At 39.0% G+C, this 16,591-nt stretch overlaps 2 protein-coding genes across 2 annotated transcripts; both read right to left on the reverse strand.

Annotated features, from left to right (window-relative positions):
* Nucleotides 1-1,573: 1,573 nt before the first annotated feature.
* LOC144636900 (uncharacterized) lies at nucleotides 1,574-9,060 on the reverse strand. The gene is made up of 3 exons (XM_078496102.1): nucleotides 8,832-9,060; nucleotides 6,775-7,365; nucleotides 1,574-3,407 (listed from the first exon to the last, which is right to left on the reverse strand). Exons 1-3 carry the CDS (start codon nucleotides 9,058-9,060, stop codon nucleotides 2,251-2,253), a joined length of 1,977 nt encoding a protein of 658 aa, XP_078352228.1. The 3' UTR covers nucleotides 1,574-2,250.
* A 2,874-nt stretch (nucleotides 9,061-11,934) lies between these two features.
* Nucleotides 11,935-16,317, reverse strand: LOC144634930 (uncharacterized). The gene is made up of 3 exons (XM_078493984.1): nucleotides 16,026-16,317; nucleotides 13,459-14,049; nucleotides 11,935-13,131 (listed from the first exon to the last, which is right to left on the reverse strand). Exons 1-3 carry the CDS (start codon nucleotides 16,267-16,269, stop codon nucleotides 11,984-11,986), a joined length of 1,983 nt encoding a protein of 660 aa, XP_078350110.1. The 5' UTR covers nucleotides 16,270-16,317; the 3' UTR covers nucleotides 11,935-11,983.
* Between the last annotated feature and the right edge of the window lie 274 nt (nucleotides 16,318-16,591).

Raw genomic sequence — 16,591 nt, forward strand, 5'->3', positions numbered from 1 at the left:
AGATGTGTCCTCTACTCTTTTACTGATACACTATGTCCCTGCAAGTTGCTTTCCAGTTTCGTCCTCTCTAAAACTCCCACGGAAACAAACCTTTTTATTTTCATCCGCAGGAGATGCCAGTATATTTAAAATTCGAATCTTTATTTAAGATGTGATAAATACCTTTTTAATACCTGAATTAAGCTATCATTTACAAATTAAACATGCAATAGGGTCTCATTTGCACGATAAATTAGACTAGTACCTAGCCAATGGGGCGGCTTAACAAAACCGATTTTTAAGTCATTATTCGTGATGACAAAGTGTTTCTGTCGCGATACATCGTAGTCAAGACAAATAACAATTGCGAGAAGCGTGGGGGAGAACGCGTTTCTTTTTCATCTCCTCAGTTTAGTATACAAAGTAAAATATCAAAGAAGGACGTATTTGTGCCCTGGGGGATTAGTTAAGTCATATAATTTCTACCAAATATCCTATTCAAAGGAAATTTGAAAGCTTATTACAAAGTGTGGCAACTTGTTATTACAAAGTGTGACAGCTTAATTTATTACAAAGTGCGACAACTTGTTATTACAAAGTGTGACAGCTATTTTATTACGAAGTGTGACAAGTGTTATTACAAAGTGCGACAGGTATTACAAAGTGCGACAAGTATTACAAAGTGCGATGATTATTACAAAGTGCGACAGAACAAGGGGCCTTCTTAACTACCAATTTGTTGCTACGAAAGATTTCTGACCGTCATTTTTTGGAAAGCAAACCTCCTACGGATTAAATTTTTGCACAGCTTTGTTCTATTGAAGAGTCCTTCAAGAGTTTCAAATCACGGCCATATTTGACAAGTTACGTGACCGAAATAGAAAAACCCTACAACTGAAAGGGCATACACTTCAGTGATAGAAAATCAGTGCCAACAGATAAAGAACGTCCACGTGCTTAATGCTTCGTACGGTTTTTATGAAATTCGCATTATTATTATTGAAGTTATGGCGTAATAAACATCCGTATTAATTGTCAGACTTTCTTCGGTGGCGTTCCATTCTTACATTTAAACGGTAATTCCATACGTAGGATTATAAAGAACACTATGTTATCTGTGATTTTTTAAAAAAATCGCAACTCAACCTTCCCCTTCCCTCCAAGAGTTGGGATTAAAAATTATAATGCGCGGATTGGGACTGGCACTAGCTACGCGCGCGCAATATCAATTTTTTTAAATGCAAGTATTTATTCTCCCGACCAAAAATCCACCGTTAAGCATTACCAAACGCTTCAAAATGGCTTGCCACCAAAAACCACCTTTAGCAATTCCTTAGCAACTGCTCTAGATCTGTAGTAAACAAAGACCCATTAAATCTAACGGAATATTTTTCTCAATTGTCTTTTGTTTGTTCAAATGCTGTTAAAGCTAAAGCGTAAAGTGCTATTCATTCCATACTGTTTGAGTAAGATCACATGCACTCCGTTTTACTTTCGCTGAAATAATACTGTAATAAACTGCGAGATACAAAGAGGATATTACACGGCGGCGCGAAGATATGAATTTTATTTTCGAGTGGTAAAGCAATATTCATCAAGAGGTTAAACACGATCGACGGCTGAATATAACAATTGAGCAAATTGCCAATCTGAAAGGCAAAATTTCGCGAACTGAAGCTTTCAGAAGATGTATATCGTAAATGTTAAAACAGTCTGTTTATTAGCTTTCATCAATGTCACTGATAATATATAATTCACCATTTTGAAATCTGTTTCTGCTCAACCTCACCGCTTTTCTGTTTTTTGATCGCAAAGTCCTGAGGTTCGGCAACTGAAATGTCTTGATTTTCCCTCCCTTCGTCTGACTCTCCACAAGCAAGAATCTCTTTTAAATAATTTTAAGTCATGTGAAGTCTTTTCTTCGTGTTAGCATTTTCCTGCTCCTCAGTGAAAGATTTTATTTTGGCTTCAGAGAACTTCACAAATCGATAGCTCGCCATTTCCAACCGGCGTTAGCAGCTTTGCACAAACAACCGTGCAAAGGCGGGAAATGACGTCATCGATATCCTCACTGGTTAGGATATGGAAAATACGCCACTACAGTCCCGGATGTAGTTTCGTATGAATTTTACGAGTGGTCTATTTTCCAGTAAAACACTCGCGGCTATATAATAAATGATGATAAATGCAATGATATGAGTTCTATTTATCATACTCGCTGAGGTCTGTTAGTTTTGTAAAGCAATTGTCAGTGATGTCAAGCTTTTATTTTTACACCTGACCATAACACTTGAGTTTTCCTAATGTATGATATCCTTCTTCGTTGTAACGATCCAAGTCTCCCAGATTGATTTGTGTCACAGGCAGAGCAGACTTGTCTGTCAACAGACCGCTGTCCTCTCTCCAACCGGCACTGGCACTGGCACGGTTTCCACCGTAACAATTACAGTTTTGTCCATTGGAACAAGAGTTTGTTACTCCGCATGCGCACATCTTGTCATGGCCTGTAGCTCCTCCCCAGTAGTTCATCCGTGTTCCATCACGTGACACCCACCATGCAAAACTGCTCTCAATAAACGCCACGTCATTATTGCACTCAAACTTGATGAACTGTTCACAGTTCTGGGAGACTCGAGTAAGTGCTGCAAGCTGAGCGGTGCTGACTCCAGTGTATCGCACATCTTTACTGTAACATCCTGCACCACCACATCCAGGAATGTTACCAACATGAGTTCTGCTCTCACTGTCGTGACTTATGACCGTCACGCCTACACCGCCCTTGTCACTCATGTCACAGTACACACTGAAGGGAGTCACGCCTCCTTTGCCATCAGGGTCAATCATAAATTTACCTGAAGATATTTTTATATTGTTTGACTTAATTTCACTACAAGAGGTTGGCTTTCGAACCTCTAGCAAAGTATTCACTTTTATGGAACGATGGAAATTTCTCGCGACGCAAGTATAGGATCCGGCATAGTTGGGCGCGATGTTTCTAAGAAGCAGAGAGCCGTTTGAATAAAGGATATGATTGGGTGGAAGACTCTGGCTTACACGCTGCCAAAAAACTTCTCTTGCTCCTTGTGCTAAACAACGTAGTAACACATTTCCAGTGGATAATGCTAAACTTTTACGGGGAGGAAGTAATGTAAACTTAAGTGTCTCAAATACAGTAATTTGTACCAAGGCTGAATCCTCTTTAAGAAGATTCTTTGCCAGGCATACGTAGTCTCCTCCTTCGCTTCTCGTTACATTCACCATGCTCAGCTTTCCATTCTCGAAAGTGCTTCTGTCTTTTGGGGTGTTTCCATACAACTTACGCCACGTGACCGTTGGCGTCGGCTGACCAGTTACTTGGCAGAGCAAGCTCACGTTCTGTCCTTCTTCAACGACGACTGATGAGGGTTTGTGAGTGATCACCGCGCCAACTAAATTAAATAAAAATGTCATCATTCAACAAGTAGGAAATTACGAATCCAGTTTGGATTCTAGGCGTGCTTTAATTGACTAAAGAAGATGTTTTGGAAGAGTGTAGAACATATAGCTACATATCTAAAGCAATCGTGTTTTGATATTCCAGGTGATTGTACACCTTAATCTTAAATTCAAATCTGTGTTTTAGTACTGCAGGTGTTGTCACAGTGTTTTTATTATTTATTTCACTTGGTTGTCGCACAGCTTTATTCCATTTACTTATTTTCCACAGTTAATCTCAATCGGTTCTATTTAGGGACGGACCATTAGAAAAGTGATGGGGGGGGGGGGGGGGTGGGGGAAAAACCAAAAAAAAATTCATGCAAGCCAAAATGGTAAGAAAAAAAAATCGTGCAAAAGGGAAGGCAAAGAAAAAAATTCGTGCAGAAGGAAAGGTCCTATTAATACCTGAAAATACCTGCCATCATTTAACACTTGATGAGATCTATTTTTCGACGAAATATATGGTGGAGAACGCTGAAAATAGCATTTCCGAGCCTAGAAATTTCAAAATTTTCTGGGGGAGCATGCCCTTACACCCCCCTAGATGGATTGTGATCATAACATTCCTTTAGCTTGTCTCTCTCTATCGTACGTAGACTGCTTACTAGTTAACTCATTTCTCAAACAGATTGCAAACATGAATGGTACGATATACAGTGGTCTTAGTTTATGTTGTCAATTCCGGTCAAATAGGATTTCTGCACTAATTATTTACCTTATTGTTACTTATTTTCGCGGGACTTAATTTTCGCGATTTTCGCGATTTTCAAAAAACCGCGAAATTAAAGACCCGCGAAAAAAGGTTCTCGCGAAAAATAACGACGCGAACTTTAATATCCTTCTATATAATTCGTTATGATTAATCAACGTTACCGTCAGTTTGCTACATAATTAACAAACTTTAAATGCAGGGCTGATCAAACAGCTAGGGACTGATGTTATAAATTTATTTTGGCCCAATATTTCGGTTGAACAAAACCAATTATCTTGGTACAGTCGTCAAACTAGCTCTACTTTGTTACAAAGGAACATACCAAACTGTTATAAGCCGGTTTCGTCTCGTTATATGGTTTTGTTCAGTGTCATTGGAAACTATTGCTGTGGATAATTATAATCAGTTGTGCCAATTTTGAGACAAACTGTTTGGTAATTCAGACCAGTATTTTGACAATTTTCGCGAAATTTAGTTCCTTTAAACGTATTTTTTTGGCCAAATCGCGAAATTTAAGTCCCGCGAAATATGCCCGTTCCATTTTCGCGAAATTAAGTTCCCGCGAAAATAAGTAACAATAAGGTATGAATTTCTATTACGTATTGTTTTAGATTTTGCATATGATTATGTCTAAGTTTTCCCACGGACTTTACACAGAAATATATGAAAAACACAAATCTATTATACGAAGTGATCGAGAAATTCATCCTGCTTTGGTGTGTTAAGAAGCGAAAGAAGATGTGTAAGAAACTACATATAGAATTACAGTGTCCATCAGGGACAATTATGGTGGCGTATGATTGGGATCGCACTTAAAAGCTGATATCAATTCAAAAACCTCTAATCCATTGCAGACAATCAAACAGACTTTTTCCTTATTAACTATTTTTTGTAGAAAGGGGTGGATCATGTAATTTCAACCCTCGACCAGGGGTGGGTGTTTTGAGCTAGAAGGAAGGGGTTGGTCTCCACTTTTTCCAATTGCACCGCCCTTTGACCACTCCCCCCCCCCCCCCTCGGTACTTATTAACAGTGCCTGAAGGATGAAGTCAATGAACAACAGCATTTTTAAAATATTTAAAAAAAATAATCAACAAAGCAACATTTGTCAAAAAACATGGTATAAAGTAACAAAACATGATATTTGTCTGAAGAAAAAAACATTTGTCTAAAAAAAAATTCGAGCAGAGGGTTTCACCCGAAAAAAAAATTCCTGCACAAGAAATGGGCAGAAAAAAAAATTCGTGCAAGCCGAAAATTCCCCACCCCCCTATCACTTTTCTAATGGTCCGTCCCTTACAGAAGCCAGGTATTATACTGTAGTAAAACACGAATTTGAACGGAAGTTTGAGAACACGAGACAAATTAAATAAACATGCACAAAGGGAGTGTTTTACTGTTTCTTTTCATGACAGCACGTTGTTGGTCTCACCCGCGTCCAATTTAATGTACACAGTTTCCCTGGAAATATGTTATTCGTTTACTTTCTTGCGTGTGACATGTCCAAATGGTATTAGCTTGTTTGCCAAGCCTGTGAAAGGGAAAATAAGGGGACTTGGCCCGTGCATTTCGGACAATGTCCTGTCTACTACGATTTCCAGTTGAGTAAGGCACAAACAAAGTTTGGTGACGAGGTTTCAACGTTACAACGGCATTGATGTCAACCTCGTCCCCAGGGCCTTCTCGGTGACGAATTTTCAAAATAACGGCTCTTCATATTGAAAACTCGTCACCGAGAAGGCCCTGGGGACGAGGTTGCTTTGTTGTCAAGAGCAACTTTCTCTGTTTCCATTGGTAACTGTCGTTACAGGTACTGACCGCCATTGTTCTTTTATACAAGGAGGACCTCGCGGGAAACAGAGCAATTTTTTGATTGGCTTATTTTTTGAAATTTCGATCCGAAATGGTGTCAGCTTTTGTCAGCTTTACGAAGCGCCAAATGTTCTTCATTTCAGTTCGCGAGTTATTCATTTTGCACTTGAGAAAGACATAATATTTAAAGCTGAAGGAATTCTTAAAGCTGCTAGAAAATCCCTGGAGTTAGAAAACGATTTAATTTCAGTTGAACAGAAACTCTAACGATCGATGAAGGTAAAGTGACGCACGTTAAACATAACGTCAACTCTCAACACAGATCTGTTACCGTCGATATAAAACAGCTAAGGCATAATATATTTCATTATTTGTTTCTTTTATCATTGTCTCTGTGTATATATTTTTTTTTATTTGAAAGCGTAATAAAGTGTTGCTTACGATATTTGTAGTGTTTGTATTTATTTAAGCATCGAGATTGTCGAGCAAGACAATTACAAACGCAAATTTGTTACCAATGAAAACAGAGAAAGTTGCCCTTGACAACAATGCCGTTGTAACGTTGAAACCTCGTCACCAAACTTTGTTTGTGCCTTACTCAACTGGGAATCGTAGTATCGCGATCGCTTTCATTTTGTTGTTGCTACTGAGTCGTTATGGTATCTTATTTGTAGTTACTCTAAGACGTGAAAACAAGCAAGAAACACCAACCGCCATTATTTTACGTGTTGTTTTTGTTTTATATTGCACACAGACGATTGTTTCCCACAAAGTTCTGGTCATGAAATACTCACTCCGAACAGATAATGTAGCCGATGACGTCACTTCTCCAAGAATATTCCTTGCCACACAAGTGTACGTTCCCTCATCTTGTGACGTCACATCTGTAATCATCAGGCCACCACGTGACGCCACAACTCGTTTGTCCGCGAGAAGGCTGGAATTCTGTTTCAGCCACGTGACTTTAGGTTCCGGGTTTCCTTCAGCTTCGCACTGAAACGAGGCTGTATCAGTTTCGTTTACCACCATGGACATGGGAGGTGCCACAACTGAAGGGGCTGAGATAGATTTACCAGGATTGCCCTTGGGTCCTTGGGGGCCTTGGTCGCCTTTAGGTCCAGGAGCTCCCTGAATTCCCTGAATACCCCGACTTCCTTTGGGTCCCTGTGGTCCTTGCGGCCCGGGCGGTCCATGTTTACCTGGAGAGCCTCTGGGACCAGGCCTACCTCGTCTTCCCCTGATGCTTTTGGGGCAGTTGACATTGCAGGCCAGGCTACTCAAAGCAAGTTGCAGTCTTCTGATGTCATCACGATCAATGGTTTCGCTAGCATTGGTTTTCTTGTCTGTTGTTTCCGGCACGTGGCGTTTGTTACGAATGTGTTGTCCTGAAAGGAACATCACAGATGACTTAGTTGATGTTTCACTCAGTCTACTAAACGGACTTTTGAAAGCTTCGGTTACGTACCAAAAGGTTTAATTTGACAATGCACAGAGGAATTACAAATGGAGTATGTATGCCGCTCGATGTCTGAAGGCAGACTAGACGGCTTTAAATGATGTGAAAATAATAAATAAATGTTCCGTTTTCGTGAATTCATGGTGAATATTATTGTTCGTTCCTCTCCGCATTGCAAGATGGCTGCAAAGCCAGCCGGCAGGTTCGACCCAATCCCTCTCGGTCAAAAAAATTTGTTTTGGTTTTGTCTTCACCAATCATATCTACCGCCCGAACTGGTGCACTGTCAAATTCTTTTACCTGTGCTGCACCGTTCTTTTACATGTGCTGCACCGAAACTATGGAATGTTCTAACATTTGACATAAGAAGCGCCAGCACGGTAAGTATTTTTAAAGCCAAGATAAAAACTCGCTTTTTTCTTCAAAAATTTTTATCATAATTGTTTTTATATTTTTGTAAGTTTACTCTTACACTCTTTTTTTTTTTAATTAGAATACGTTTTCCGACCCAGGCTGAATATTCTTATTTTTCTGCCGATTTTAGGCTGAAAATATTCTTATGAACATTCTTAGAAAATACCGTTTGATATTTCCGTTTTAGCAAGTATTAGGTAATCAATTACAAGTGTTTGTTTCCAGATCTGTATCGTGTTACATTGTGCACATGTACCATTGCTTTTCGTTGCAGCCTGGCCGTTTTGGCTTTAAACAAAGCATTCCTCTCAGAGATAAAGTGACGGAAATGAAAATACCTGATTTTGTTTCAACTGAAAACTATATTCTTTTCAAAATCTCAGTCTCGGTTTATTCTTAAAATAGTTTTAAAAATTCAGAAATTTCAGCCTCGATATTCTTATAAACTAGATTCTTATAAAATAAAAAGAGTGTAATTGTAATTTGAGCGTTTCAGCCTTTTTATCCCGATTTTAACCTTTTCATGCGCGTTTGAACATTTCATGGAATTTGTGCATTATAAATGTTATTGTTGTCACTGAATGCTGAATGTCACTGAATGCTAGCATTATTCTTTACTGAAATAATCTGATCGAAGAAGTATTCACAAATATGCTTCCCGCGGTAGGCCTTCAGCCATCACGACATCGAATTTTCGTCACTCGGTATTATCTTAAAGAACTTTTAAGATCTTAATACTGAAAGGATTACGTTGTATTAACATAACTTTTTGATACTGTCTTACAAGGTATTCAGAACGCAATTTTTTATTCAGTTATCAGTAAACTTTAATTTTTTGCATGAGGTGTTTAATAATACTAGAATATAGGGGCGCTAGAATGCTATCACAGGAGTCATTTTTCAACTTCCTTAGTTTCAGCTGTAGCTTCTTCAAATAAATAAAATTCCTATCTTCGCACTGGCAATGACTGAATAACTCACCTTGGTTTGAATCACTGTGTAGCATTTTCATCACAGACTCATTTTCGTCGTTTGCTGTGTTTCGTAGTTCGAGCTTTTCTTCTCTTTGTCGATTCAAGACTTGAAGCATTTGTCGATGGACGTGAAGTTCGATCTCGACGTGAATCAATCCCGTAAAGCAAATGACGGAGAGAAATATCGATGAAAACATCACCGTGTTGGAGACCGGGCGTGTCTTTAATATATACATAACACCTTCTGGAAAGACTACGAGAATTATCAGGCTCGGATATAAAAGTCTTGGAGAGCGAAACTTGTGCTTGTGTGCTCAAAGACTTAAAGGCAGACAAAAACACAGTGTTTGTTTGCACTTAGCTCTTACCCTTATTTGACCTTTCTGTCCGGTTTCAGTTTGCATTGGATCAGTTTCAAACCTTTAGGCTATGCTTCTGAGGTGTGGGGTGGGGTGGGGGGGGGGGGGGGTGGTAGAGTAAATTACGATAATGACGAATTACCAAGAAACTGGGAAATTGTGCTCGTCATATGACGGGTAAGTTATACCGGAGTGTTGTCCCAATACATTTCACTGTTAGTGTAACGTTGGCCAGGCTGAAGAATATACCTTTTGCTATATACCGACAGTGGCTTCGCGCGTACCTAGCGGCATATTGCTTTGAAGTATTTGTAGTGTGAATAACAATATAGAGTTGCATATTTTGCCCTTAGTCGCTAGTCCAGTTCGAACCGCTAGTTCGGCTCACGCAACGACGTTGCGTGACTGAGAGGGAGGGCCAAAACTGGACTCATTTCGCCATTTGTTTAGGAATATGTATGAATTTTTTTAAAAAAAAACGCACCTTCAGTACATGTCTGGACTGAAAAATAATCTGTCGACTTGCAGTTTTCCGATTATTGTTTCAGGGAACAGCGTCGTGCCTGCGAATAAGTGGTGGGACTATGCTTGGCACGCGATTTTCGCGCAGGTTCCATATCTTCGCTTCTGGGGCGTGATTCGCCTACCGAGCTCAGACACACTTATGTAGTGTATAAGCACTGATGGAGACAGGAGCGGGAACCTGATGTATGGCTATGGTAAAGCATGTGGAGACCGTATGCGAGGTGGGAGACCAAAAGTTGAAAAAAGGGGCTCCCAAGGTGGAGGGAAATGGAAAAACCAGGAAATTTATTTACGCAATATTGGAGTTTTTGCGTAATATATATATATTTTTTTGCATCAGAAATAATGTTCATATCGCGGGGACCACCTAGTCAACTAAGTATATGGGGAGGGGGAGGGGTAAGTGGGAGCAGGGTATCTGAAATTCTTTTTTAACATAACATTGAATAATGTAAAAATTCAATTTTTTATCCTTGGAGCCCTGGAGTTATTCAAGTTCTTTATTGGGACCTTGAGAAAAAAAAAACCTTTAGGAGGAAGAATTTCTGAATCCGGGAGGAATTATATTACCTTGTTCTTGAAGACATTTTTTCTTTTTTGACAAATAACATGAAAAGGAATAAGCAGGGTGTTGTTTGTGTGTCTGACTACGTTACAGCAGTTGCACTGAAATAAGTGTTTATTGACACACAGGAAACCACAGTGTTGGGACAATAAACTGGGTGGGTCTTAGTTTCATCTTCATTATATCTAAAGGAATATTTTTCTCAAATGTTATCCAAATGCTGTTAAAGCTAAAGTAAAAAGTGCTATTCATTCCATACTGTTTGTCACGTTTCAGTGTTACTACTAAGATCACATGCACTCCTTTTTACGTTCGCTAAATTAATTAATAAACTGTTAAACCATAAAAAGTCGAGGTTTTTGAACGGTTGTTTTGCATTACAAATTTTAAATTTTCGCGTAATAAATTCATTTCTTTTGACACCTTTTGTGGAGTTATTTTTATCATCAAACACTTATTTCATCTTTGACTATGGTATCAATTATATACTGATTTTTGGGAATGTTTGAATTGAGTGCAATTTTGGTTGAAGTTATCTTTTTTTTTCTTATCTAGTGTGTGTTTTTTGTAACGAGAGTCAAGGTTTCTTGTGAGATACTTGCCGGAAAACAGTTTTGTTTGACTATTGAACGACAAAGTGAATTCATAATATTTATTCATTCCTAGGTAACCTACACTATCAACCATTGTTTTAAGAACAAGGGACATACTTGTTTGCTTATTTATGATTAAATAGATCTTGACCTTTTTGACCTTAGATTGGTCAACCACGGATTCTTTCCTGGAATAACTTGTTTTCTGACCTTAAGTTGTTTTATACACTTGTATTCGGTGATATTTTTCTAGCAGGAAACCTTGACCTTATTTTCCCACGTTCTGTAAGTGACAAAGAACCTTTTTAACTATTGTACAATGTTTATTTACTTTTTTGTACACCCTTGTTTGAACAACCATGTACGCAAGTATTCTTTTAAATTCGGCTTGTACAAACGGCTGCTCTGAACTCGTAAACAACTTAGTATTCATTTATGGAAAGGGGTCGGACTGTAGTTACCGAATAACACGCCCCTTCTTCTTCGAGTTTAGTGGAAAAGTTGTTGTTTGAACTTGTAAACAAGAAAAACTATTTTCAGCTCTAACTGTACAACTGTATTACTTGTAACTGTTTTTGTTGTAGAAAAACAATGTTTGTAATATTTATATTGCTCGCGCTGTTTTATTTTGGCCAGTTCACGTTCGGTTCGTAAGGAAATTTTAAAAAGGAAAGCGTTTTCGACTTAGTAAATAGCTCGAAGGTTTTTATGCTAATACCTGAAAAGCGCAGTCGTACTACAACGAAAACTAACTGCGCAAGTCATTACGTAAGCTTAGACTCCGACATCAAATTTGACGTTTTAACAGAGATTGACAGCTAGAATACTGGCCACTTTAAAAGAGCGCGGGTTGCTTTAAACACCAGAGAATTGAGAACATCATTGTCAGAAAAGGTTCTACGCCTGAGTGTAGCGTTTATTAAAAAGAAGTTGGAACAAGACAGAAGTTGTCAGTCATTCCTGTTTAAAAGTGGGAACTGCTAGTCCCCCTTAACCCGCTTTTAACAAAACTGAGGCATAAATGATGATAAATGCAATGATATAAGTTCTGTTTATTATACTCGCTGAGGTCTGTTAGTTTTGTAAAGCAACTGTCAGTGATGTCAAGCTATTAACCTTACGCCTGACCATAACACTTGAGTTTTCCTAATGTATGATATCCTTCTTCGTCTGACCCATCCAAGTCTCCCAGTCTGATTTGTGTCACAGGCAGAGCAGACTTGTCTGTCAACAGACCGCTGTCTTCAAACCAACCGGCCTTGCCATAGTTATCACAGTTACACTTTCTACCACCAGTACAAGAGTTTGTTACTCCGCATGCGCATGTGTTGTCATGGCCTGTAGCTCCGCCCCAGTAGTTCATTTGTGTTCCATCACGTGACACCCACCAAGCATAGCCTATCTCAATAAACAAGATGTCATTATTGCACTCAAACTTGATAAACTGTTCACAGTTGTGTGAGACTCGAGTGAGTGCTGCTAGCTGAGCGGTGCTGACTCCAGTGTATCGCACATCTTTACTGTAACAACCTCGACCACTACATCCAGGAATGTTACCAGCATAGGTTCTACTCTCACTGTCGTGACTGACGACAGTCACGCCGACACCGCCCTTGTCACTCATATCACAGTACACACTGAAAGGAGTCACGCCTCCTTTACCATCAGGGTCAATCATGTAAGTACCGGAAGAGCTTCCACTGCGGCCCGATTTTATACTGCTGCAGGACATGGGTGTATTGAACACTTCAAGAACAGAAGTTGCCTCGATTGAACGCTGAGAATTTTTTGCCACGCATGAATAGGTCCCGGCATCACTTGTGGAAACGCTTTGAAGAAGCAAAGTTCCGTTTGGATAAAGAACATGATTCTGAGGGAGACTTTGGCCAGCTCTTTTCCAATCGATATCAACTGAGCCTTCAGCTGTGCAAGGCAATATTACACAATTGTAAAGGGATGCAACAACTTTCACCGGAGGAGTTAACGTAAATTTAAGTTTGCCAAGAACCATTATTTGGGCGGCAGCAGAGTCTTCTCCAAGGAGATTCTTAACTGTGCATGCGAAAGCTCCACTATCTGCTTTTGCTATATTTTGTATAGTCAAATTTCCATCAACAACTGAAGTCTTTCCTTTTGGCATTTGACCGAACGCTTTTCGCCACGTGACTGTTGGTGTCGGCTGACCAGTAGCTTGACAGATCAGGCTCACGTTCTGTCCTTCTTCAACGATTACAGATGAGGGCTTCTGAGTGATCAAGGCGGCAACTACATTAGAAAAAGAACAAAAAACACTGATCAAACGATAATCATTGAACTAAAAGGAAGAAGCAATTCAGTGAACTTGACAGATTGGGGACTTAGCTCTTCAAATCTTCATGTTGGCCTGAAATACTAAATTTTAATGGATGATAAATTAACTGTTTTTTTTACCCAGACAACAGCTTTCTTTTATAGCTAATAGCTGTACAATCATGTAACTTATAGACTACGAGCAGTCCCTATTTTTTCACAGAGTCCGTCGAGCGTGAAGCGAAAAATGTAAATTATTGAAAACAAATCTTGATACAGTTGATAAACATGTTTATAACCCACCTTGAACAGATAACGAAGCCGATGACGTCATTTCTCCAAGAATATTTCTTGCTACACAAGTGTACGTTCCTTCATCTTGTGATGTCACATCTGTAATCACCAGACCACCACGTGATGACACAACTCGTTTGTCCGCGACAAGACTGGAATTCTGTTTCAGCCACGTGACTTTAGGTTCCGGGTTTCCTTTAGCCTCACACTGAAACGAGGCTATACCAGTTTCATTTACCACTATGGACATCGGAGGTGGCACAATTGAAGGGGCTGAGATAGATTTACCAGGATCGCCTTTGGGTCCTTGGGGGCCTTGGTCGCCTTTAGGTCCTGGAGTTCCCTGAATTCCCTGAGTACCTTGGTTTCCTTTAGGTCCCTGTGGTCCTTGCGGCCCGGGCGGTCCATGTTTACCTGGAGAGCCTCTGGGACCAGGCCTGCCTCGTCTTCCCCTGAAGCTTTTGGGGCAATTGACATTACAGGCCAGGCTACTCAATGCAAGTTGCAGTTTTCTGATTTCTTCACGATCGATGGTTTCGTTGGCGTTTGTTTTCCTGTCTGTTGTTTCCGGCACGTTGCGTTTGTTACGAATGTGTAGTCCTGCAAGGAACATCACAGAATGACTTAGTTGATGTTTTTTCACTCAGTCTTCTCATGTTTATGTTTCACTCAGTCTACTAAACGGACTTTTCAAAGCTTCGGTTACGTACCAAAAGGTTTAATTTGACAATGCACAGAGGAATTACATGAGTTTATCCTTTTGTGCACTGTCAAATTCTTATACCTGTGCTGCAACGAAACTATGGAATGTGCTATCATTTGACATAAGAAGCGCCAGCACCGTTACTATTTTTAAAGCCAAGCTAAAAAACCCACCTTTCAAATGAAGCATTTTTTTCCTGGTTCTTTTTAAATTATTGTAAGTTTATTTACTTTCAATTGTAATTTTAGTTCTTTATCCTTTTTTCCGTTTTTAATCTTGTCATGCGCATTTGAACATTTTATGGAATTTGCGCATTATAAATGTTATTGTTGTTAAACGACAGTGACTTACAACCTGAAAAGGTTAACAAGACCTTCAAGATAAATCGAGATCGAAACTTATTCAAATTAATACCGCTGATTTGATTTGTTCTGAAATTGTCGGGGAAAAAAAACCGTATGGCTTGTACTGAAAAGCAGTGCAAGTAGTACAAGAGGTAACAATAGGTTTCTGAGGGTAAACATACTTCTAAACTAGGCTTTGGTTTTCATTCTTCACTGAAATGTTTGTGCTCAGAGTTTCAGTACTAAAAATAAAGCCCATAGTTGTTGAAAAAAAAAATTAAGCTAATTAAGTGTCACGCAAAAATGTCACCGAATGTTATCCTTAAGGTCGCGCAGGACCCTTGCTCATTAATAAATTCATTAGCCAAATTTCTTGACGGAGTGCTATCTTGTTAAGCTTTAATTCGCTACATTTTGAACATCGATTCCTCTACAATTTATCATGGATATTAGGGGATGATAGAATTACATCATGATTGTCTTTTTACTGAGAGATGACCGTTGTCTGTGATGTTACAAGCCTTTAAAAGTTTAACTGTAGATAATGCGATTTTGTGTCCAAGTTTTCAGCTAGAACAACGCACCGAATTAAATGATTATATAGCTTAGTGGTAAATCATAATCTCTTTTGTGCTATGGCTAGAACGAAATTTTCGATTTCAAAAACTGCTACAAGTTAATGGCTTCTAAGAGAGCAAAAATGTAAATTCTAAACTTTGAAACGTGCTATCTTCATTTTGAGAAGGAAATTTAAAAATTCGCCATAGTCATAGCACAATAGAGTTCACCAAGTTTATGTTCCTCGCGAATCAACTCTTAAATCCTATATCGGCGGAGAAAACTTGGACACAAAATTGCAGGTTTTGAGGCTTCCGAAGACCTTCCGAGTCAATGTTTTCAACAACGTGTGATATATTCAAAGCTGCGAATCTAATTATGATAATTCCCTATGTTCCAGCGCACATGCACAAAGCTGAGAACAATTACTAGTAATTACTTGTACAAAAGAGTTTAAAAACAAACATTCTCATGAATATTTCGTTTGACGTCGGCTTCAGTCGTCCGGCAGTTCGTGCATACTCTTTAAATAAATACATACTAATGATTGCAAGGGTCCTGCGCGACCTTAATAAAAGGCCTTCAGCCGTAGCGACATCGAATTTTCGTTACTCGGTAAAGGAAGTCATTACCTCATTAAAGGAAGTCATTAATGTAATATTTATTATTGCTGAAAGGATTATTTTCTTACAAACTTTTTTTTTTTGATACCGTCTTACAAGAAAAGGCGCATATTTTAGATGTAAAAAGCAATTTTTTACACAGTTATAAACTTACAATTTGTAGTGCAAAACTTATTACTAGAATATAGGGGCGCTAAATTGCTGGGAATTGTTTCCCCAAAATAAGAACATTGGATGGCAATTCGCAGCAGTCATGTTTCAACTTCCTTAGTTTCAGCTGTAGCTTCTTCAGATAAATAAAATTCCTCGCTCGCCTATAACTATTTTGTCGATAATTGTACTTCTCACCTTTGTTTGTATCACTGTTTGAATCACTGTGTAGCATTTTTATCACATACTCATTTTCGTCGTTTGCTGTGTTTCGTAGCTCGAGCTTTTCTTCTCTATGTTGATTCAAGACCTGAAGCATATGTCGATGAACGTGAAGTTCGATCTCGACGTGAATCAATCCCGCGAAGCAAATAACGGAGAGAAATATCGATGAAAACATCACCGTGTTGGAGACCGGGCGAGTCTTTGATATCTCAGCCATAATATTGTTTTGCTAGGCTGTGAGAGTATCAAGCTTTGACAAAATGTTTCGATAAAGAGCGTAAATTGTTCCCGTGTGCTCAAAGGCAGACAAGAACACAATGTTTATTGGCTGTGAGCTCTTACTCTTTTTTGACTATTTTTCCGGTTTCAGTTTGTATTGGATCAGTTTCAAACATTTAAGCTAGGGCTGTTTCATTTTTGCTACGAATGTGCCATGCGTCCTGAGGTGTGGGGTTGGGGTATGGGTGAAGAGATCAACTCCTCATTAATACAGTAAATAACGATCTGACGAATTTCCAAGTATTTGGAAAATTGTGTTC

Source organism: Oculina patagonica, chromosome 13, assembly GCF_052425735.1.
Source record: "Oculina patagonica isolate OP01 chromosome 13, crgOcupat, whole genome shotgun sequence".
Classification (NCBI taxonomy): domain Eukaryota; kingdom Metazoa; phylum Cnidaria; class Anthozoa; order Scleractinia; family Oculinidae; genus Oculina; species Oculina patagonica.